The 23,387-nt window shown below is 52.8% G+C and overlaps 2 protein-coding genes across 9 annotated transcripts; both read right to left on the reverse strand.

The window, feature by feature from the left end:
- Nucleotides 1–104: 104 nt before the first annotated feature.
- On the reverse strand, nucleotides 105–6,761 carry selenbp1 (selenium binding protein 1). Of its 3 annotated transcripts, none has more exons than XM_061843670.1 (12): nucleotides 4,971–6,669; nucleotides 4,656–4,709; nucleotides 4,474–4,586; nucleotides 3,356–3,541; nucleotides 2,538–2,658; nucleotides 2,282–2,464; nucleotides 1,705–1,886; nucleotides 1,497–1,575; nucleotides 1,303–1,424; nucleotides 1,114–1,206; nucleotides 783–901; nucleotides 110–691 (listed from the first exon to the last, which is right to left on the reverse strand). In XM_061843670.1, exons 2-12 carry the CDS (start codon nucleotides 4,660–4,662, stop codon nucleotides 529–531), a joined length of 1,368 nt encoding a protein of 455 aa, XP_061699654.1. In that variant the 5' UTR covers nucleotides 4,663–4,709; nucleotides 4,971–6,669; the 3' UTR covers nucleotides 110–528. The 3 variants fall into 3 exon arrangements, with proteins under 3 accessions (XP_061699655.1, XP_061699654.1, XP_061699653.1); XM_061843669.1 differs by lacking the exon at nucleotides 4,971–6,669 and adding an exon at nucleotides 6,686–6,761 and having other exon boundaries at nucleotides 113–691; XM_061843671.1 differs by lacking the exons at nucleotides 3,356–3,541; nucleotides 4,971–6,669 and adding an exon at nucleotides 6,686–6,761 and having other exon boundaries at nucleotides 105–691.
- A 1,281-nt stretch (nucleotides 6,762–8,042) lies between these two features.
- Nucleotides 8,043–23,257, reverse strand: pogzb (pogo transposable element derived with ZNF domain b). Of its 6 annotated transcripts, none has more exons than XM_061843618.1 (18): nucleotides 23,130–23,257; nucleotides 21,158–21,267; nucleotides 19,937–20,070; nucleotides 18,614–18,671; nucleotides 18,435–18,536; nucleotides 18,310–18,360; nucleotides 17,166–17,331; nucleotides 16,949–17,094; nucleotides 16,787–16,887; nucleotides 15,839–15,985; nucleotides 15,243–15,377; nucleotides 14,972–15,162; nucleotides 14,371–14,496; nucleotides 14,240–14,299; nucleotides 14,059–14,171; nucleotides 11,658–13,271; nucleotides 11,541–11,577; nucleotides 8,043–10,327 (listed from the first exon to the last, which is right to left on the reverse strand). In XM_061843618.1, exons 2-18 carry the CDS (start codon nucleotides 21,261–21,263, stop codon nucleotides 8,524–8,526), a joined length of 5,091 nt encoding a protein of 1,696 aa, XP_061699602.1. In that variant the 5' UTR covers nucleotides 21,264–21,267; nucleotides 23,130–23,257; the 3' UTR covers nucleotides 8,043–8,523. The 6 variants fall into 6 exon arrangements, with proteins under 6 accessions (XP_061699602.1, XP_061699600.1, XP_061699601.1 ...); XM_061843616.1 differs by lacking the exon at nucleotides 23,130–23,257 and adding an exon at nucleotides 22,315–22,715 and having other exon boundaries at nucleotides 21,158–21,542; XM_061843617.1 differs by lacking the exon at nucleotides 23,130–23,257 and adding an exon at nucleotides 21,429–22,715.
- Nucleotides 23,258–23,387: the final 130 nt, after the last annotated feature.

Raw genomic sequence — 23,387 nt, forward strand, 5'->3', positions numbered from 1 at the left:
GGGACGAGAGTAGAAGTGACGGGTGCACAAGCAATTCACGCATTTGTGAGTCATTTGTCGCTAAAAGTGCGCGGCCCCACAGCCGGTGAAAGAGTCTTGGGGGGGGGGGGGGCGCAGCGGACACGGAAATGAATCGACTCTGTTTTACATGCACACGAGCGTCCTGGAATTTCTGCACCCCAACCCTTTCTTGAAAGTGACCCTCAACGGGCGCTAACTAGAATCCAAACCGTATTTGGCTAGTTTGCTTTTGTCAAACAATACACACAAGGTTTTTTGTTTTTTTTTTCCCATCAAAGATTTTATTGTATCAAGGAGAGTGCTGCGGTTAGTAAGATCACCATCATCCTCCAAGTGTTTTTTTTTTTTTTTTTTAATTATTATTTTCAAATGTGCAATCACAACAGCAAGTCGTGCCGATTGTCTTCATTTTCACAATCGTCGTGTTGTTCTTGGCTCAACGTTGAAACTAAATACTGAACATTCAGATGATCTTAATTTCAAATAAGAAGAAGAGAACGTCTGGGGTCACAGCCAGATGTCAGACGTGCAGTCTCCCCCGGGGTACCTCAGCTCGTGAGCCAGTGCCGGACCACCGGGCTCTTTGCCGAAGTCCACCAGGAAGTTCTCGTTGAGGGTCAGACCCCCCTTAACACAGTCCACGTCAAGCTGCATCATCACAGAGCCCTCCCTGAAAATAACAATTGCCGCGTTCGCTTCATCGTGGCCCAAAGTTTTACAAGCCTGCAAAATAGCACGCGTGTGAGAGGGTTAGGACTGACCGGAGCATTTCAGGGTAGAACTGTTTGTCCCAGCCGCTGTACAGTGACGTCGTTACATAAAGCCTGCGACCGTCCAAGCTTAGCTGCAACATCTGAGGACCACCGCGGACGAGCTTCCCCTAAATACACACATACAGGCACACGGGGTGACGGACACATACTGTAGACCTGCAGATGGATGAATGGGACGGTAGAGTAGCCGTGGGGATCGATGGATAAGATGAGAGGGAGCCAGCTAGACAGCCAAATCCACAGACAGGTAGGCAGGCAGGTAGGTAGGTAGGTAGGTAGGAAGTTCAGTAGCCAGAGACGGACGTTCTGGCTGACAGACCTGGATAAAACGAGGGCGAGGCTGCGGCTGGTTTTCTGGGTCTCCCAGGACTCGGACTGGTCCATCGCTGGTGATACTGCCTCCCAGAAACACCTGCAGCCAGCCAGCCAGACAGACAGACAGACAGACAGAAAGAAAGTCTCCTTTGAAGAGGGCCGCCTCCCCACATTCTCTCCAATCACATCAGACCTGTCCAACCAGTCGAGGGTTCCTGGTGTCGCTGACGTCGTACTGTCTGATGTCACCATGCAGCCAGTTGCTGAAGTAAAGGAAACGGTCATCCAAGGAGATCAGGATGTCAGTGATCAGACCTGCAGACGGACGGCAAATAAGTGACCGTCAGCTGGGACCAACAGGCAGACTCAGGCGATGTTGATGCAGACCCGGCATTTCAGGAAGCATCCATCCTTCCACTGTCTTGCTGGGAACACTGATGACTTTCTCTGCAGCCCATTTTCCTGTCTGAAGGACGACAAACAACAATGGTGGAAAGACTGACAATAGAGACACAGCTGTTTCTGGTGGAGTCACCCCCACGGCATTGTGAGGGCCTTGCAGGTTTGGAGGTGGGGTTATTCAGGGTTTACTCACTGGCGCTTTATAGAACCGGAACACGCTCCCCTTGAGAGCGCAGCCGACAAAACCTTCGGTGGCGTTTGGGTCATGGAGGAACCGGATCTCCAGTGGAATGGCACCCTCTTCTCCCAGATCCAAGGTCTGCACCCTCTTATGGGTGGTCCAGTCCCACACGTGGAGGGAAGTGCCGTACTGGCCTGGAGCAACAAGTTACTCGGAAAGGTTCTTAGGGTAAAGATTCAAATGCTGAGCAGGTGCCTACCATAAGCTGAACGTTACTCTCTGAAAGATTTTCGGTACCTGACTCTCCATCTGTAAACTCTCGACATGGGACGTTATAACCTGATACCCTTAGTCTTTGATATCCTAATTTGGGACTGCTGGAACCTGTATTCCTCCCTGTGAAACCCTAATTCGGGACTACTAGAACCTGATACCTAACATGTGAAGTCCTTGTCATGGACACGTGTCTGTGGAGACCAGGGGAAGGCAACCATAAACAACGGATTCTTTTTTAAATGGAAAGTCTCCGTCATCTTCTATCAAGAACTCGAAGAGAAAGAAAGAAAATCGTCGTCGTCTTTCTTCTCACCTTCTGCGACGTGAGCGGGATTAAAACCATCTGCGAGGGCTTTAGGGGCCCCCCACTCGGTGCTGATCATCACGTTATGGCGCGGCTGGTACCAGAAGTCATACCCAAAGGGGGCGGCTTCACCCGGATGCTCCCAGTTGCCGATCACCTCGAACGTCTCGCCGTCCAGTAGCACAAAGCCACCTGAGAGGGCGACAGAGAGGATGAGTCGCAAAACCCGTAGCCGCCGGGGGTCTGGCTCCAGTGCCGGTCTAACCTTTTCCGGCCCCCGACGGGTCCCCCATGCAACTGATCAGGATTTGACCGGAGCCCAGACAGTGGGTTGTGTGGGGGTTGGCCAAGCCGCATTTCCAGTACAGATCCACTGGCTCAACAGTCTGAGAGTAAAACAAAAAGAACCAAGGGCATGGTAGTTTGAAAATCTGCGATAGGAATCGACTCAAGTCACTGTTGAGATGACTTGACGAAAACCAAGAGACTTGAACGTCAGATTTTGGACTTGAAGACTTGGGACTTTGCTTGTCCATTTTGTATGTTGCGTTTTCAAGTTAAAATGACAACGCTCTGATGCTCAGAAGCTCGGCCCGTCGGTCGGTCAGTCAGTCAGTCAAGCCCCTCCCTCGCACCGAGGAGCACGCCCTCTCGTATTGAGAGCGGCGACGGACAAACGTGATGTGGAATGGACGGCCGGGCCACAACAATCACTTTGATTCAACATTTGAGGATGCATTCTGGCCAGTCAATATCTGCAATGACATTCGCAAGTTTTTAAACTCCCGACAGTCGCCGACTAACGTCAGCTCGGTCGGATCCGGAGTTCGACTATAACCATACTGCTGGTGGATTTGCGGAGGGTTCTGTCCCGACTTACGTGTTGACAGAAAATTGACTCTTGTTATGAGAGTCTTTGGTGCAGACACCACCTGTAGTTAAGTCAAAGACTTGTCTTCAGCACGTTTGAATGATGTGAAAGGCTCGCTTAACTTTTGAACGACAAGGTATATGGGACTGACAAGTGAACAAGCTCCATCACGTCCCACTTGAGGACGGCGCCTTGACATTTGTTCGGCGGACCTTGTGGAGTCTCGGTTTCCTGGGGTCGGTGCCGACGTCGACCACGTAGACCCGAGAGGAGATGAGGGCGGGAAGGATGAGGCGGTCGCGCTTCTTGGACGCGTCCCCGAAGCAGCTGCTGCACGCGTTCCAGCCGCTGTGGTGAAGCTCGTCGTTCACGTTGGGCATCGGAAGACGGTGGACCACCTGGAAACGGCCGACACGGGTCAAAACCAGCTGGACCACCCGCAATGGGAACTGACTGGTACCGCAATTTTCAAAGTGAAAAACGTTTTGTGCCGGCTCAATGGGAATTTAACTCAATGGAAGGTTGGTTCTTAATCGGGAACTTGACAATGGATAGATCCAAATCCTGCTCAAAATGAGCAGATTTCACGCAAGTCCATTTGAAAATGAAGAGCGCATTGCCCAAAAGAGTTTGGCACTAAATGCCGAGGGCTTTTTGACTTGGGTTTCGGAGCGTTAAACCAGCAAAGGCAAAGCTCTTGGTTTAGCACTGGAGCTTCATTCCAACCCTTACAGACTGTGAGTGGTGACCCAAAAGATCGCAAGATTGCAAAATGAGTTTCCGCCGTAGCCGCAGGGGATGTGGGGCGAGGAGGTCGGCTGGAGCCGCTGCTCCTCCGTTCCCAAAGGAGCCGGATGAGGGGAGGGGGCGGTTGCCCTCCCTGCCTGCCACCGGAAGCCTCCCCGGTCAGGTGTTTGGGCCACGTCCCGCTGGGAAGAGGCCCCGGGGGACCCCGGAGAGACGAGGTCTCCCGGCCGGCCCGGAAACACCTTGAGATTTACCCGGAAGAGCTGGACGAAGGGGAGAGTCTGGACTTCCGTGCCGCCCCCGCGACGCCACATTGGATAATGGATGTCAAATGACTTATTTTACAATTTCCATTCATATTTGAAATTGGACTTGGCTGTGTTACTCACGGGTGGCTTGGGGGGGGGGGGGGTCGCGCGTTCCGTATTTCTACTTTTTTTGCAGCCTGCTTCTGACAAAAAGGACACAGATTCGAGGGACCCTCAATTCTGAATTGAAGTTTTTCCCCAAATGGCCCACCGCAGCTTCCCGTGGAAATTTACTGGAGACCGCTCAAAACCGGACGGAGGAGCGACGGCGTCACCTGGCAGTAGGATGCGGACTCCGGGTCCACGTCGACGGTGGCCAAGTAGTCGGGCCGAAGAGTGGCCGTGTTGCGGTAGACGCACGGCAGGTACACCATCTTCTCGCGGTCGCCTTAAGACACACACGCACGCAGTCACGCATGCTCCTTGTTTTGACGTACGCACACCCGGGCGCACTCACCCTTCATGGCGTCAAGCGGGCTCCGGTATCCCGGTCCGCAACTCAAGCAGCCGGCTGCGCAGATGCAAGGGCAAAGGTCACCCGGCAGGAAGTATGAACTGGGTCCCGCGTGACCTCTGACCTCCCCCGCCCCGTTTTGTAGTCACTTACAGACCTGATTTTCTTGTTGTGATACGTTTGCAAAATTATGAGGGGCGGGGCGGGGGGGGGGGGGTGTCACACATAGCGGACAGACAAAAGCATTCGCAGCCTTTGGCACCAAGCTAAAAACGGAGCCGCTCGTGTCACGGGAAATTTCCTCGTCAGAAGCTTTACCTGAAGGTTTCTCCTCGCACGTAAAGCCGACTTGGTTTGGTCCAGTCCAGAAGTCATGAAATTCTTGATCAGCAAATGTGGCGTTTCCTCAACTGATCTTGAAACGTCAAGCGAGCTCACAAAACGAAGGCGAGCAGACGCTTCTGGGTACGCGGCAATGTTAGCCAAAAGGCTTCCGAGGGGATTGTGCCCCCGGAACAACACAGGAAAATAAATACTACTCGTTTATCCAAAGTACACGGCTTCTGATCCTCCTCTTTTTGTCCTTATTGGCCGCTTGTTTGAAGGCGTACCGTCCGTTTCACGTCACTTTTCCTGCAGTCACGACATGTCCCGAAAGGCACAAGATCGTCCGGCGTTTGACGTGTTCGGTCGAGAAGGGGACATTCTGCGCTCGGGTTAAGAAGTCAAACGCTCTGTTGGACTTTTGTCGGAGTAAAACGAGACTGAACGTTGCGACAGCTGCCAGATGCCTCGGCCCGCGCAAAAAGGTTCCGACCGAGTCACAGGAAATTCCGTCGCACTTCAGTCACTTTGCACGACCCAACGAGGTCAACGTTAAAACTTTGCGAGGCATTCAGCTTCTCTCCGGCACAACGAAAGGAGACCCCCACCCCCCACAAGGACTCATCCAAGCCAAAGGCAGCGCGTGAAGAATTGTCACAGCAATTTCGCAACCCCGACGGCGGTTTCAGCTTTTTTGCGGGTCGCGGTGACTTGTGGACTGACGACACTTCAAGTCCATCTCACCGCTTGGATTTCTGGGGAGTTGAAGGTAAAACCGGAGCCGAGGAAGCCCAACAGACGCTCTTGGCACAAAACCAGGCACGGACCCTCAATACTGAGGACGGACGGGCAGAACGTCTTTGCCGGCCTTCGCGTTTCCACCTGAGATCCGTCGACCGCAACACGCTTGACACTATGAGTAAAAACACCGGAAAGTATTTTTGCTTTCTGTATGAAGCGAATTGCTCCATTTTACCGTGCTTGTGTGTTGAAAATCAAAGGTCGTTTCTGCTTTTGAGTTCACAACTCCGACTCAACTCGCTCTTTACGCTACACGAGTCGTTTTGCCTAAACTGGGTCACTGATTAATCTGCAAAGGCGACCGTTGACAATCCTTCCTCCTCATTAAGCTTCTTCAATTCTAAATTTTGAAGCGTTGGCATATCCATTTTTGTGTCCCAAAATGAGTTTTGTTGTGGTGAAATGAGTGACCGGCCGGCGGGTCCAGGACGGCGCAATAGTTGCAAATCTTTCCACGGGATAAGAGAAACTTGGGGAAAGATTCCTGCACAGATGACTTCTCCCGATGTTTCGACTAAAAGCACACAAAATGCTCACGGGACCTCCAATAAATCATCACTGCTGGACGAAAAGTGTTTCAAACGAACAACTGATGACAGCAATTCCATTTCTTCATCTGCACGCTGAACCTAAATGAATCTGGCGCACGGTCGGGCGCCGTTCCAAATATCCACAGCTCCCCGGTGCCCGAGTCCAAAGGTCATCGGCATGACCAAAATGTGCACCAGACTTGACGAAAACAGCAGAAAGTGACCTGGCGAACTCAGTCGGTGAGGGGTCCGCCGGTCACAGTTACGTAAGAGCCAGTCAGGTGCGCACACACACACACAACACACTCATCTGTGCAATTGCACCTCGTAAACACACCAAGAAATTGTGTCCAAAGTTTTTTGCTGGCAAGAACTCACCCATGTCAACGTCGCTTGCGTTCCGTTCCGCACGCACTCTGGGAAGCACAAACTTTACTACGTGCATTTATGCTCAGCCCCCCCCCCACCCCCCAATCGGATACAGGAGGCGGAGCTACGACCCCGCGGAAATCAGACTGTGGGCGGAGCCTCGAGCAAGAGGACGACCACAATAGAAACAATGAATTCGGGCGCCCGAGTGAGTGAAGGACATTTGTTGTCATGGTATCGCCGCGGTACCAAATAGGAGAGCTTCTGCTTATCAGTCCATACTTAAAAGCAAGAGAGAAATGATAGGAATAGGAATAAAAATAAAAGCCTTGACATTTATTCCCTGGCCACGGGAAAAATGAGAGCTCATGGCGGTGATGGCTCTCGGAAGGAAAACAGACCCCCAAAAAACCTCTCCCTCGGTGTGTTGCTTCTTGCTTTTGCCTTCCGGCCGGCAGGAGCTCCGAGAGTTGAAAACCGGGGCGTCGCGTCCTCGATAACGTTCCGGGGGACCGAGCCGCGGGGGGCTGACCGCTTCGATTGTCCTCCGAGCGCATTGCCCGTCTGTACCAGATGGAGACGCAGTCCGTCAGCAGCCAGGTAGTTTTTTCCTGAGGATTCTCGCCAAGTGTTGAACCTTCTTGATGACCGCTGAGATGTCGTCTGTCGGTCGGTCCGCCGCGGCCACCATCTGGTAGCCAGTAGTCGGGGCTCCTCAGAGGCGTTGGACCCTGTCCTGTCCGCGGGGTCCCGGTTCCGTCCTGGATTTAATCGAGTGAGGTCCTTCGCCTCCACGTTGCGGACACAGCAGTTTTCTTTTTGCTGTGAATACGCACGCGCGTGTCCGTAGGCAACCCACCCCGCGGGATTCTTTTCACCGGGTGTGGGACTAGCAAATAACTCATCTATGCAAAAGCACCCCCCCCCCCACACACACACACACAACTTCTATAGACTCCTATAATTCACTTAGTCAGTCAGTCCCAGCACATTCCAGTTGCAAAGGCCGCCCGGTTCACAATCTTGGCCTTGCGTCCCTTCTTCTCGTGTCCTTTGCTTCCTTCACATGGTGTAGCGCTACATCCATATTTCCTGTAACCTTGCTCTGTTCTACATAAGGAATGATTAACTTTTTTCATTTTGTTTAAAGTTTACACCCCCCGCCGCCCCCATCCTTTTAGAAATTGTTTTCTGTTCGACCAATCAAATCTCATCCTGAATAAAACGTCAATTAAAATAGGAAGAAATCACAGAGGAAGGTCAAAAACTGCAACGTGATGCAGTAAAACTGTTCCGGATTCTCCATCCAAACTAAAAGCTTAAAAGGACAGCCACATTCACACAAAGAAGAAAAACAAGGCAAAACTAAATTTACAACAAAGACTTTTATAGTGAAAAATAGGAAATGACGAGCATCATTCAGGCGACTAATTAGCCCCACCCACCGTAAGCATGCGACCTGCGATGATGCCACGTGATTGGCCAGAAGCCACAGACAGGAAGTGACAGAACCACAACAACAATTGTACCTTTGAGGAGCTCCTCCCTCATGTTGTGCAAGCTAGGCTACATGCTATAAGTTATCATTAGCATGTGACAGATGAGTTTGCATGGAGCGTTCCAACAGGGCTGGCTGCTGTTCAATGAGAGGGACTTCAGGTTAACGACACTAACCCTAACCCAAAACTAGCTCAGTTTGGAAGCTCGAGGCCAGGACCCAGCTTTCCATGTTCGCGAGTCAAAATGACTGATGATGGAGTTTTTAACAACATCAATGGCAAAAGTCACAAAAGTGTCCAACACTTCAGCTGGTCCACTTTGGGTCCTCGAATGACCCTGAATGACCCTCACCTCCGATCCATTTCTTGAACCTTGTCTTGGTCCGTCTGGGGCCTCTCCATCCTCGTTTTCATGGTTATCTTCCACTCGTGGCCGACTTCCTCTCCGATCATAATCCTGGTCTCTCTGCGCTCCTTGGTGGCCTCCTTCCTGTCCTCGGTCTCCTTCTCTACTTCTTCTCCGCTGTCCTCCTCCATCGTTGTAAGCTCTTCTCCATCTATTTTGGTGTCCCCCCCTGGTTCTTCTCCTCCTTCCTGACTGTCCTCCTCACTAATCTTTTCCCGGTTGGTGTTGGTTTTAGCCTCTAGATCTACCTCGCCTTCCGGATCACCCTCTTCGTTGTTCTCTGCGGACTTCTGATCATCGTCAGAGTCATCTTCACCTTCTATTTGTACGAGGTCCAAACAGTCTTCAGAGGACAGCAATATCTCTTCAAGCTCCTGTAGAAGTTTCTGCTGCTTCTCCTCTCTGTCAGAACCTTCCTCACCAGGTTCTGTCACTGGCAGGATCCCTGCAATCTCAAAAGACCTTCTCCACAGCCGGCGGAGGTCTTTGAGACGTGTCAAGGCTTGGACCGTCCAGCGGATCAGCATCTGAGCGGCAAGGTCTTGCAGTTGTCCAGGTGCCGCGGCGTCTTCAGGCTCTTTCGGCTTTTCTGCGCTGAACTTGTTCCAACGAGCCCGCAAGAAACGCTCCAGCGCCGGCTTGATGCCGAGGTCCAGAGGCTGCAGGAGGAAGGAACATCCTTCGGGGATCACGGCGGGAAGGGTGCCCCAGCCACTCAGGTTACTGAGAGAAACGTCTCCCACGTGGTCTTGATACTGGTCCAAAACCAACATGGAGTTTCTGTGGCGAACTGGCCCAGAAATATACTGAAGCCAAATCTTTTGAGTCCAGAGTTTAAATGCCTCCTCGGCAGACGGATTCAGCGAATTGACTTCCAGCACAACAAAGTCTGGCAGAATCTCATCGATCGGCTGTCCTTTGGTCAGCACCAAGGCGGGAAGCACGGTTCCGTCGGCCAGCGCCGACAGACAAACTGTGACCAGCGGTACCGACCCGGTGAACTGCAAACCCTCAGCTCGGTGCTGCCGGTCCCGAAAGCTCCTCAAATCCACAAACAAGTGTAACTCATCCATCACGGCGACCGAACTATCAGATAGATGGTGGACCCGGATCACTTTACGGGTAAAGTCTTTGAACGTCCGAATGCTCGCCTGCAGAGATTGCGGCAGAGCGCGAGCCCGCGTCTGTGTCCTGCCCGGAGGCGTCGGGCCGAGCTGGTACCGAAGCATGAAGAGCACGGCCCAGTCGTACGACATGTGGAAGGTGTCTCCCAATGCTCCGTTCTTGTTGAGCGTGGCCGCTTTGTGGAAGAAGACGCTCTCGCTGACAGGAAGCTGCTGCTCGCGCTGGCTCAGCACCCATGCCACCAGGCAGGCCTCGCCAACCCCTTGGACGGGGACCTCAAGTTCACGGCTCTTTTGCTTCAGATGCTTCCTGGCCTCCTTCAGCCAGAACCGGATAAGTTGCAGCTCAGTGGCGAAGACCGTGGAAGCTTGGCGCAGTCCTCCGCATAAAGCCAGAAGCGCCACCCTCAACTGGTGAGCCGACAGGAAGTCGACTCTTTCTTTGGGGACGGGAGTGGCCGTCTGCCTGCTGAGATCTGTGGGATGAGGTGAGGGGGGGGAAAGGGCCTCCTCTTTTATAGAATCGCTTTCCTCTGGCTCGTTTGGACACTCGTCTTCAGAGAAGTCCAAGTCCTCCAGAGGGGCCAGGTGGTCATGGACTTTGTCAGGCTCCACCTCGCCGCTGTCACACACAATCAACACATGAGTCACAAACCGAGATGGCTGGGCAACCGAAATGAATGATTACTATCCGTTCATCTATTTTCCGAGGCGCTTATCCTCACGAGGGTCGCGGAAGCGCTGGAGCCAAACCCAGATATCATCGGGCAGGAGGCAGGGTACACCCTCAACTGGTTGCCGGTCAATTGCAGGGCACGTAGAAACAAACAACCGGTCGCGTTCACAATCATAGCTGGAGTGGGCGTGGAAAAGCCATCAGTGAATTGAATCGGCGTCGTTTCTGCGCATATGCGCGTTTGACCTCGGGGTGGCCGCAAGGGGGAACGCCATGATGTCGCTTGTCCTCCACCGGGCCGATGTTTTGCGGAATTAGGCGTCTGGTAAGACGATTGCGAAAAGTTGGACAGATATTTATGGCGGCACCGATCAACGCTGGAGGGGGCGCGTCGAGCCATCCAGCCAGTGAGTATTTACGTCTTGTGTGCCCCACGCTGCCGCTTAACTTTATTGGCCGTCTGTCAGGATAGTTCGAGCTCTACAGCAAAAGACACGTGCCAAGACGAAATATAAACTTGCATTTGTGTTAAAAAAAAAAAAATAAATAAAAAAATACTGGGCACAATGGCGACGCGAAGTAAACGTCTTTTACGGCGGCGATCAATGACCTCATTTATCGGATCGGCGAGTTATGACCAAGTCAATCAACCCATCAGCATGAAATGCTCTAACGGCCGATACCGCCGATCAAATCTCCGTCAAGTCTAACCGAGGCAGGAACAAAACCGGCGGCACGGCGAGGGATCCCGGTCAAAGTCAGCCATTTTAAACAATGTGCCAGCCTACTTCCTTTCCGTTTCAATCCATTTTTTTGTCCAAAAAAATCAAATTGGATATTTGAAATTGTTGGAAGATGACGTCTTTGTTTTGAAATAGTACGTGGCGCAACGATTGGATTCGGATTCAGAACTCACTCATTCCCGTCAACATAAATAAATTGGGCATTTTTGAGTCAGAGGCCAATTTTTTAAGTACGATTTGATCAAAGGAATGAGATAACATTGAACACTTCGCAAAAGTACACATTTCATTATGTATGTGTAAATTGATGCAAGTTCAAGAAAATCCCAGAGAAAAACTTGGATTTGAATAGTGTCATTTGTTTTGCTGACATAAGACCCAGCCCCACCCAAACCCGAGCAACGGGATCTCGTTACCTCCGGCCACTTTCCAGGAATCCCACGTCCGTTAGGCCTGCGGAGAACGAGGACAACAAACAGCTCTAAGCAGCAATCAGCAGTGAGACCTTCAGATGACCTTGAGAGCGGACAGACCTTGGTTGAGAGGCGACAGTCCGTGAAACTCCCAGAAGCATCGTGGCTCCTTGCACAGTCCCACTCCACATACGACGCACCCCCAGGCGCCATCCTTGTTCCCATCGCAGTGTTGGCACCTCTTGGAGCAGCCGCCAATCTTGCCCATCCGGTGTTGTCGTTGGACGTTTTGATCCGCCCTTTCCGCTTTGGACCGCCGCACGCCGCTCTTTTCCAGCGGTTTGTGGGCGCACTCGGCCAGCTGGACACCCAGACGCCTGCGGAAGTTGACCTGGGTGAAGAGGCCGTCCCGCACCCAGGCTGGCGGGCTGTCCTTGCGGCTTTCGCGCAGAATGATGAAGGCGTTGACCACGCTCAGGTTGACCAGGAACCAAAAGAGACCACGCCAGTGTCGGTCCTGCAGAATTCCACCCAGAGGGTTGCAGGCCAGCAACTGTTTGCAGATGTCCACGCCTCGCATGTTCTCCTGTAGGAGTCTGAAGGCCATTGGCCGAGTCAGGGGATCCAAGCCACCCGCGTTGGTCAGAGACCGCCTCCACACAGTGTCTGCTTCCCCCGCGTGGGCATTTGTGGACAGGCAGCCCATCTCCTTGGTGTCCCTCCAGCGTGTGGCCAGTAGGGAACCCCAGCACCTCTGCAGGAAGTCCCCGGGCTTGTCCAGCCGGCCATCCTCCCAGAGTGCCGCAGGCAGGATGCGGTTGGGAGGCGGGAAGGAGCTGGAGGTGTAGATACCTTGCGCCAGAAGCTTCTGCACCAGGGGTACAGATGTCAGCGCATTGGCCAAGTAGATCTGGTGGTGCTTGTTCTCCAGACCCTCGACTAGCTCCTGCACCACGTCAAAGCCCGCCTCCTGGCTCACCTTCTCACCCATCTGGATGACGAGGCGGTGGCAGTAGCCAGACTTGGAGTCACACAGCAGCCACACCTGAGGCTGACTCCTGGAGGTACTCGTTCTGAAGTCCCCCTCCAGACCGGGAAGCAGCGCTCGGTCCACAGTCAGGCAGCAGTTGGGCTGATAGGCGTCCCACATGGCCCCAGTCAGGATGTCCAGCATGCGCCTGAAGACACGCAGTGGGTCGCTGGCTTTGCGGCCAGGCTCATACTCGTCAGCATTGAAGCTTCCCATGCGGATGTGGGACGCCAGTTGCTTGAAGCGTTCCGGGCTCATGGTACGCTGGAAGGTGGGGCCGTCCTCGCGCTCATTCCAGGACCAGTACTGAGACGGCTCAGGGAGGTTTTGAAGTCCCATCAGGATACACAGACCCAGGAACGCTTTGATTTCTTGGGGGGTGACCGGAACCCAGTCCTGGCAGCCCGAGCCCAGGTAGCGGCAGGTCTTGGCGTGGGCATTTGTCTCGGCGGTGATCAGTTCTACCAGCGCCGCGGGGAACAACAGGTTGAAGAAATCCACGGCGTCACCGTTCTTCAGTAGCGGCTGACGAGGTCCGCAGGGGTGAGTGAAAGGCGCAATGCGGGTCTTTCCGTCAAGGTACTCCTCTGGTTGCTTCCAACTGTCCGCCAACCTCCAGTCCTCGTCCTGAACCGGCTCGTCAGGCTCGACAGTGCTTGGTATCTCTTCGTCTGAACACAGCGGGATGTCTGGTTCAACGTAAACTGGAAACAAGAAGAACCTTTTAAGAAGAAGCTTAAAGAAATGTTTACGAGTACGCCATCCTCCTCAATGAAATTTATTTCAAATAGTTTTTTTTTTTTTTTTTTAACTAGAGGAGTACACAAAGTCCAACTGGGATTGGAAATCTTCCTCAAAATCCCAAATCTTTTTACTCTTATCTCTGTCATTTCATACTCAGTTGACACGTTTTGAAAGCTCTGGTCTAGCGACCAGATTCAACCTTTTTCCTATTCGAGGCCAGCGATTTTTGAACAACATATTTGTAGATGTAAATGTTTGCCACAAAGGTGATGGCACAAGGTTAAAGAAGCTCGGAGGGTATTCAACTCATTGACTTGACATTTTTACTTGTCAACTGCAGTCCAACTGTTCACTGCCCCCAATATTGGCGTCGCGACATCCTCTTTCAATTAGCCAACGGCGAGGCGGCAAACGGGCAGGGTGAAGCCATTTTCATTTCCATGAAAAAAGGAACTTATAAGAAACGCGTACCACTGAAGTCTTTTATTTTTAAAACTAAATTCCAATCTCTCATCATGTTTTCCTGCGCCACCTTCAGTAACGAAGAACTCTGAAACTTTGTTTTGATACGTCTGGAAGAAAGCAAATCGTGCACCGTCACGGTCTCGGCCTATTTTCAATACACATTGACTTCGACCAGCTACTTGTTGCCGTTTCTCGATTGGACAGCGCCGGCCGTGCTTAGGTTGACCGGGAACCAGGAGAGCCCGCGTCGGTATCAGTACTGACAAAAAGCAGCGCACTCACCCCTGGAGCGACAGGTGGCGCTCCGGTGCTCCGGGTTGACCAGGAGGTGTTCGGCCATCTTGTCCCCAGACACGGATGCGAAGTCGCAGCAGGAACACAGCAGGAAGAAAGGACTGAAAGACAACGACGCCCTGGTCAGCGGCTACTTCCCGGTTCTCAAACGGAGGAGCCGGCGTCTTACCAGGGGGGGGGACGCCGATGCAGAGGAAGAAGTTGGTCTTTGGTGTGCGGCACGTGGTGGCTGCAATCGGACCGCGTCAATTAAGCGTAAGCGCCATCCAGATGGCCCCGCCCAGGTAGGTGCGGTCTTACCGGATCATGTGGGCGGCGTACGCCCGAGAGCAGCAGCTGGCAAAAGCGCAGAGCAGGCAGCGCACGTGTGTGGGGTAGTGCGCCGAAAAGTCCGACACCTCTCCGCCGCACTCCAAACAAAACAACCTGACGCACACAAAATTCACTTTTGATTGCGCCGCATCGTTCGTCTGAGCAACTAATTCAGGTGCTCGTATGTGCGGAACGAAAGCGCGGTGCAGCAGCTGCGTTGCTTGTATGAAAAGAAAACAGAGTGAAAGTTTGTGTAGGACTCTGTAGAAGTCGTTTCAAAATTTCAAACAACACCACCGCGTACTACATGACGCGTGCAGGGCGACGAGAATAAATGCGGCGACTTCTCGGTCATCCCAAGCGATCCCCAAACAACGTTGGATTGCCGACGGGTTCAGTCGGGTTCCGCCTCACGAGTCAACGGCAAAATTTACAGATGCTGTCGCTTGCTCCATAGCAAAAGAGTTTGGTTATGGTTTGTACTTGTGATGGGGGGGGAGATTCATAGGTGGTTCCCTCCCCCAATATTTGGGATTTATTGTACTTTTTCAAGACTGGAGTTTGCTTCGAGTGAGTGCGGAATCGTCACCTGCCGCTCCGCACCGGGCCCTGCCCGTCAGGTGGATAGCGGGGGGGGTCGGCCGACGGAGGGCTCCCTTTCTGCCGCTCCGTCTTGATCTTCATGGGCTGGATGAGGCAGGCGGGGCCCTGCAGGAGTCGGGCCCCGCCCCCGACCGCCGCCACCGGAAGTCTTCTTTTCCCGTACATGCGGATGGTCACCTGCGTAGACCCCCACACACCCCCGTTAACTGCAATCGCGACAGCAAGCATCGGCTAAGCGCCGTTACGCGTCAGCTAACCTTTGAACCGAGGGGCAGCCCGTCCAGCTTGGCGGGCCTCCGGACGCTGCGGTGGCGTTCCAGCTTGTGGCGCTTTTTGTCCGCCAGGAAGGCAAACTGAAGGCGACATCGGCTGCAGTGGAAAGCCTGGCCCGCCTGACAAGACACAGCAACTCCTCAGACCGCTTTAACATCAGAACCATCGTCATCATCCTATTTAGAAAACCTCTAATTCGGTCTTCCCATATCCGACCTTGCGGAACCGTACATTCGAAAGACGACCGGACGCTCGCATTGTGCAAAGACGCTCTCATCTCAAACTTTGGTGCCTTGAGATACGAGTTGAGCGCGATTTGGACTGTGACCGCGCACGACATTTTGCTGCGTATTAAAAGTACACAAACATACGTCAAGCGAGCCTTACGTGAATGTTCTCTCCTGTCCTGACACACGTGTCATTTTCTTCTTATAATACAATCAGCGCCATCCGCTGGTGTTGTCACGACTCCATCCGGTCGCATTTGAGTAAACCACATCAAACGGGATTGCGGACAAGCGAGCGAGCTCCTCTCTGTTCAGTACACAAAACCCGGCAAAGCGCCAGCGCGCGCGAGTACCTGGTGGCGCAGGACGTGCTTCTGGTAGCTGACCACGTTCCTGCTGACTTTCAGGCAGAAGACGCAAAGCAGATAGCGCGAATCTCGGTGGAAGCTGGCGAAGTGCTGCAGGACATCCGAGTAGAAGGACGAGCGGTAGAAGCACACCTGAGGAGAGGACAAAAACTGCTGGGATAAAAGGTGCCTAACCTGCCTCCAATCCCGTCCCGTTGTTGAATATTGCTCTGGAGTCCAGACCTTGCGTCAATGATTACGTTGAGCAATTTTTAGAATTGGATATCAGTGTAAGGTTGGGAGGCCTGCATGTGGACAACCGGGCAGCACGCTAATGGAGCCAACACCTCCCCTCTGACTAGAAATTCGATTTGTGGAGCCGGTGAACAGAATCGCTGACAGCCTTGGCGGACTCCACCCTCAGCGGAAAAAAAAAATGATCCACTGACCCAACGGCAAGCTCCCACTCTTTTGACACCGCACCCGACCCTCTGGGCCTCTCTCACGGGACCCGCTTAACGTCTTCGGTCGGGCCTCACGGTGCAGACCCGGCCGGCCGCCGGCCCGTCGCCGTCAAGCTCCGAGCAGCAGAAGTCCGGCCGTCGTCCGTGAATTTCACTCCTTTCTAAATCGGGCTTAGGGTTAGGTGGTCCGTCGTGCCGGTTTTCTCTGGCTGATCGAGCCCCCCCAAAAGTTAGCTCCTACAATTCCTGGGACAGATTCATGCAACCACAATGAGGTGACAGCTCGAGGTTGGGGTCTCCTTCTCTTTCACACCAATTTTCCATTGAATCCCAGATGCGCTTGGAATAGGCTGGCGAATGGGGCCAGGGGGCGAATTGACATCCTCGTATGACGTCATTGCGCTAGGCGCTTTTAATGAAGATAAAGTGCACGCTTAACCACTCGCGGGTTTGAAATCCCAAACCAATCGACCAGTGAAGCCACCCCCACCTGGCAGACGTAGGGCATCTCTCCCGGCTTGTGATTGGCCTTCATGTGGTTGAGGAACGCCGACTCGTTGTCAAAGGCCCACTCGCAGATGCGACACGTACCTGCGGGGACACCGAGGCGGGTGGGCGCGTCGTGGGCGGAGCCGACAAGGAGGCGACTTACAAGAGGAGGGCGCGGGGCCGTGAACCCGCTCGCGGTGGCCCCGAAGATGGGCGCCGCTGGAAAACTGGCGGAAACAGAAGGCGCACATTTTCTGGTCGTCGCCTCCTCGGATCAGCGGCGAGTGCTGAAGTGTGTGCTGCACCAACCTGCTCCCAAACATCTCTTTGTCATGTCCACAAAGGAGGAGAAAGGGTGGCGCCGTCGCATCCGTGCTCACCTCAGGTTGTCGCTGAGCGCGCGCTCGCAAATGTTGCAGCCGAAGGTGTCTGCTTTGAGCGCCTGCTGCTGATACTTCCTCCTCAGGGGCTGATCTCCCCCGGCCGTCCCGTAGTAGAACTCGTCCACGCTCAGGACCACCTTGGCGGCCGTCGCGCGGCCGGGAGCTGCACGTTAAATTAGGGCAACGACAAACATGAACTTGTGAATTTGACACCTGGTTTCAGCCCGTCTGCGCCTGGATTTTAAACGCGTCACGCACACTCATCCCCGTGTTTCTAATGCGCTACGGAGACGCCGTCGTTTGGGGACAAGCACGCCTGTGTTGCTGTGTTGTTCCGTTCCACGGGTCAACTCTTGATTCTCAATAAACTTCAATTCTAACACGAAGCAACCCCCACCGTGACACAATTCTGTTGTGTTCCGGCATAATAAGGGATACGTCCCGCTCGACCAAAGAGCTGAAGACCGGGTTGGGGACGACACATGAATCAAAGCGAGGTGACGAAGAGAACTCGCTTTAGCGTTTGAGCGGCGGCACTGGCCGAGCACATTTCTGCCCTGACGAAAGGTCGACTGCACGTTTACGTCAACAACCGGTCCGATCCAAACTTCAGTACTGGTCAGGCCCGGGAGCGGTGCCACCACCGGCGCTTTAAGCGTGGACTTGAGGACTCCCGCTTTGCATGGACGTGAGACTTTAGCGACGATACGCTCCACTTGGCACGTCGTACCAGTCTCGTGCTCAATTCTCGACTTTGTGTTGTTTTGCTTTGTCTCATTCTGAATGGATGGGAGTGCTTTAAATCATTAAGAATTCAAATGCTCTACTTTTGTTTCTTTTTAGCGTCAGGGACACCTCACCACTCGCACACTAACAACATTTAGATTGAAAAAAAAAAAAAACAGACTAATTTAAATTGGAACTAGATTATTTTGAAAAACACTAAAAAGAAAAAAATCATCACTGGGGGCACTTTTACATTACAGGGTAACATGGGGAAAAAAGCTAACACCTGAAACAAAATGTTCACTTCATTGGTGAAGTAAAGCTAGATTTGCCCAAACCAGCACTGGACTGGAATGCCAAAAAAAGGGCAAAGTAGTTTTTGTGCCATAAAAGTGAGCGGCGTGAAGCGACAAACCTGACGAGTTGGAGGCTTTGGCGTCACCCGGCTGAGGCAGGTGAACGTTCACTGGAAGAAAAAAAAAAAAAGAATCCATCAGAGGACCGAGTAGTAGCCCCCCCCCCCCTCTTCATCCTCCCGACCTTGGTGCCCCCTGCTGGCACGGAGGGCCAGCTGAGCGGGAGGAAAGCCGTGGCCCCGGGGCTGGCCAGAGGACACGCCCGCGCCGGGTCGTACCGCAGGCGCTGCGCAGACAGGAATGCCGCAGTTAGCGAAAAAAGGTCAATGCATTTTTTTTTTTGCCGATAGCGGCGCCACCTACGGGGCATCTGCGGAAGGGTGACGAAAAGCGAAGGTCTGGGCGACGGCAGGGGAAACGCCTGAGCGAGAACGACATACACAAGTTTTTAGTATACACGTACACGGTCGGTCCACGTCGTTCCCATACTGGATGGAGCGGTGCGGAGTTCCCGCTGGCCACAGCCGCCACTAGCGTCACCGACATGTCCATTCCAACCTGCACCCATCACAAAGCTGTCTGGGTCTGGGTCTGGGACCAGAATTTCTCCTTCAATTCTAGGTCACATCTCAGCCCTACCTGTGGGGCACAGCCGCTCGTCGCTTTATACATAAAAACCTTCATTTGAAATTTCAGCCTCATCACTCGATCTTTGACTCTTTTCACCTCCAAGACATTTTTAGCCAGCTCTTCCTTCAAAATAACCCCGAGCCCATTTCTCTTTCCATCTTCTACTCCATAGTAAAACACTTTAAACCCTGCTCCTAAACTTGTGACCTTCCTCCCTTTCCACCTGCGCTCTTGGATGCACAATAGACGAATCAGTCATAAATCAACCTTTCTCCTAATCGTCATGTCAACCAACTCCTGAGCTTTTCCCGTCATAGTCCCAACATTCAAAGTCAGGCTCTGCGCGTTCCTCTTCTTCTTCTACCTGGAAAAGTAGGAACGAGGAATTCTGCTCTTGAACGGAAAATCCCAAAGGATCCGTTTTGGAGTTGAAGCTGCAACACACTTGGGTTCTGCAGCAGGAGAACAATCCAAAACACACCAGCGAGTCAATTTCTGAATGGTTGGGAAAAAGTGAAATGAAGGTTTTGGAGCGGCCGGCCGAGTCCAAGTCCAAACTTGAATGCGTGGCGGGACCTTAAAAGGCTCGAAAAGCCTCCGATGCATGACAGCTCAAACAATGAGTGGGACAAATAAAGACACATTGCAAGAAATGAGATGATTCACAAGGGATCAGCAAAGACCAGGGGAGTGCCGGGTCGTGACTACGGGACCGCCGCTGGCAGCCAACGGCTCCTCCTTGTTTTGCGGCATTTTTTTTTTTTTTTTTTTTGGGTGGGTGGGTGGGGTCGTATTAAGCGACATCCCAATCAAGAATCTTTTTGTGAGCTTTTCACAACGGCCCTTCACCCGTATGACTCGGAACAATGCCTCATTTGCGCTGTGCCACCAGCTGGGCCAGCAAGTTTCACTTCGATATTCTAAGTGCGCCCCCCCCCCCCACCCACACACCCACACACACACACACACACACACACACACACAACTGGCTTCGGGTTACATTGCGGGTCACACATGTTGCCTTACGTACACGTGTGTGCATGTGGTTTCGAGCACCTGTGTGGTGAGGAGGAGGTGCGCCCCCCCTCCGGTCTGCGTCAAGATGAGGGGCGGGGCCTGAGACACCAGAGGGGAGGCAGGGATGGCCGGAAGAGGCGGTTTCCACAGTGATGAAGACGATGACAAAGAAGCTGCGGAAAACAAACGCACTCTGGTCAAACGTCCTTTTGGCGTCCGTCCAATTTCAAAGCATTGACACGACGAAAATGGCGCTCAACATCCACGCACAAGTGCAAATTGTCCAAAAAAAGATATCAAAACGCAAATAGCACAGACGTGCGAGGACTGACCAACAGCTCCAAAAATTGTGTCCTTGCGTCGCCTGTTGGTTCCGGCTGCTGCGATGCAATGAGACCAAGACGCACGAATTTCCAGGTCACAGATGGACAATATGAACAGGACCGGCTAACGGACGCGGCGTCGTTCCTCAACAGGCGATGCATTAACGTTGCGGCTGGATAGCGTTCAATCAGGCTTTTTGTGTAACGTCTCCGGACCTCAGCTGTAGGTGACCGCCGATCGACGTCCGGCCCGGAGAAGCTCTCCGCGTCGCCGGCGACGTTACGACTCCAAAAGTTGGAATCGAGCGGATAAAGGTTCTCCTCGACTACATAGCTGCTCTCACGTTAAAAGAAACGTGATCCACAAAAGCAATAAAAACACATCAGTAAAGACGAGAGGAGCGCTGGGTCGGGACCACGCCATCCCCCGGCAACCCAAAAGAGCTCCACGTTGTTCATGTTGTTTCCGTGTACACAGTCATTCTGCTATGACTATTTTATGCTAGTGAGCGCCAAAATGCCTCATTTCTGTGCTGCCATTTTCAGTCCACCACCAACGGAGCAAGCGCAGGAAATGATACGGCCGTCTGTTCAATGGAAACAAAAAGATTTCTAATGAGCTGCATTTTGCCATCTCTTGTAATATTTGCTTAAGTGCTTTTTTTCTACCCCCACACAAAAAAATGGTGGCTTTCAGCTTGAAACGCCTAAACCTTGAACTCACAGGCATTGTGAACTCGCACTGCACGATATTTGATTTCTGATCATCGTCCTTCCAAAGTACGTGTGACGTCGCAGCGCCTGGCCCGCGGGCCGTACGTTTGACCCCCCCCCCCCCCCCCCCCGACCTAGGTCCACTGAAACCAAATCCCGACTTGGTCAGAAGGGGACAATGAAGGATTCCGAACAAAAACGCACTTTTAGCAATGTATGTCACCTGGTTGACAGGCGCCATCGCCGTCGTCTTCATCCACGCCGTCGTCCACCTGTTGCCACGGCTCCAGCTCCTCCTCCTCACACTCCATAAACAACTCTGTGTCCATGTTGCTATGGAAACCGCATCACACAGTCACATTAAGAGCATCGCTAACACGTGCGACTCGGCATCCGACCGTTGTCCTTCGCCAAAGTCGGGCGGCGTCTATGCAAAAACGGTGCGGTCGCCACTCAATGTCGAGCGAGGATTACGGGGTCAACAAAGTACACACCGAGACCAGACCAGACCAAAGCAATGAGTGCGGCCGGACGGGCCAAGAATGGCGGCGACCCTTCCGTCGGACCGGCACCTGCGGAGCTGCTGCGGAGACACCACCAGGAGTCAACTGGGGAGTCAAAGAATGGGTGTGACTGGCAAAGCGTTAAAGAGCCGCCAATACGATATTCGCAGCCAAACTCGCCAAGTGCATGCAAAATCCTCTCGGAGCCTCCACTTCCCGCTCACCAGCTACCCAACACTGCAAACGTTGCTCCGGACTAGGCTTTCTAACTGCTGTCAATTCTGGAAGACTTTGCATTCTTTTGCACGATTGTCAAAAAAAAAAAAAAAAAAAAAGTGTATTTTCATTGCCAGACTGCTAGCAACCTTGATTGCTCCGCCATTGTTATCTCAACGTCTTTGTCTCCAAAGTATTCTGTCGTTCTGTCTGTTGTTGTCATACTGGAGTGGCTGAAAATACCGGAGACAAATTCCTTGTGCTTTTAATCGACACGAACAAAATGGGAGCGAAATGAATCGAGTTGTGTTTGGTTTGTTTCACAGCTAAGACGAAGGTTAGCGTTAGTTTCGGCTGTTTGGGCGTACTGCGTGGCGGCGGCCGCAGGGGTCGCTGCGGCCCATTCCCGCTCGTCTAATTTCCCGTTTTTCTTCTTCTGTCTCCGGTCGCGACGGCTCAAAGCGGGCCCGCCAAGAGAGCGGAAAGAGGCTCGAAGCGGACGTGAACGAACGCAGTTCGGTTCTTTTCGGGTCGGTACCCGCCTAGCGCTCACTCAGTTGCGGTGCGTTTTATTCGGGGAGGACCGCCCCCCTCCTCCTCCGGCGCTCCCTCTGCGCAGCGGCCACGCGGGCCGAACCGGACCGAGCGTAACCGTTCTTACCTGCAGAGGGAGGATCAAGCGGAGAACTCAATCGAGGGACGAACGCGGCCGGGCCGGGCCGGGCCGTGCCGGGCGCGCGATTTGGGTCGGTAACAGACGAAAACTGGTTGGGGGCTCGGGCGAGGGGAGGGGGCTTCCGGTTGAGTTTGGCGTTTGTGCCGCAGATTGGCTGCGCGGCCCACGTCACTTCCTGGGAGGGGCTCCGCTCCGAAGAAAACAAAAGTGTGGAAATTGACAGGAGGGGGCGCCATATTGTCGCCACGCAACGCCATTCCCCAAACGGCTCCCGTGCCCTCCAACAAATTCACAGCTGTGAAAAAGCGTTCTTTGACATTTTCAGCAAGGAAAGTTCCAAATGGCTTACAGGCGCAAAGGGAAGGTTTTGATCAAAGTCCAGGCTTGAATCCGATTGAAATGCAGTGGCGTGACCTTCAAAAGGTCATTCGTGCTTCCAAATCCTTTTTTTTTTTTTTTTTTTTTTGCTGAATTAAGACAATTTTGCACGGGAGATTGTGCCCAAATACCTCCACCGAGTTGTGAAACATTCCACGCCGGTTTGTTGCGGAGGAGATTGGCCCAACCGGTTTTTAGCTTTAGGGGTCGAGTACTTCCACACAGAGGGCCCCCCCTTAACGAACGATATTAGCGTTTAAAAACTACATTGAAGTTCACTTTGGCTATGTTTGCCCGATATTTCATTTGTGATATTCAATATAAATTGTGTCAATTGTGCAAAATCCCTCGTGTGGATAAGCGACTGCGATAACGTACGGATGAATTTTGTTTGACGAACACGTGACGACTCTTGGGTTTACCTGGCGTAGGTGCATTTTGGTTCCCAGGATTAGAAGCACCTGCACAGGTCGTCTGGGACAAAGGGAACAAACACCGCGGACCAGCCATGTTGCCAAAAATCTACTTAAAGGGCTAAAAACGATCCTCGGGGGGTGGGGCAAGGCAATGAAGGGACAGGTCACGTGGTGTCGGTAAGCACTGTGACATGGATTTAACCAATGCAAGGACTGCCCAGACTTTGGCTTCTCTCTCTGCAATGCACAACAACACCAGAAAAA

The sequence above is a fragment of the Syngnathoides biaculeatus genome, chromosome 15, assembly GCF_019802595.1.
Source record: "Syngnathoides biaculeatus isolate LvHL_M chromosome 15, ASM1980259v1, whole genome shotgun sequence".
NCBI lineage: Eukaryota > Metazoa > Chordata > Actinopteri > Syngnathiformes > Syngnathidae > Syngnathoides > Syngnathoides biaculeatus.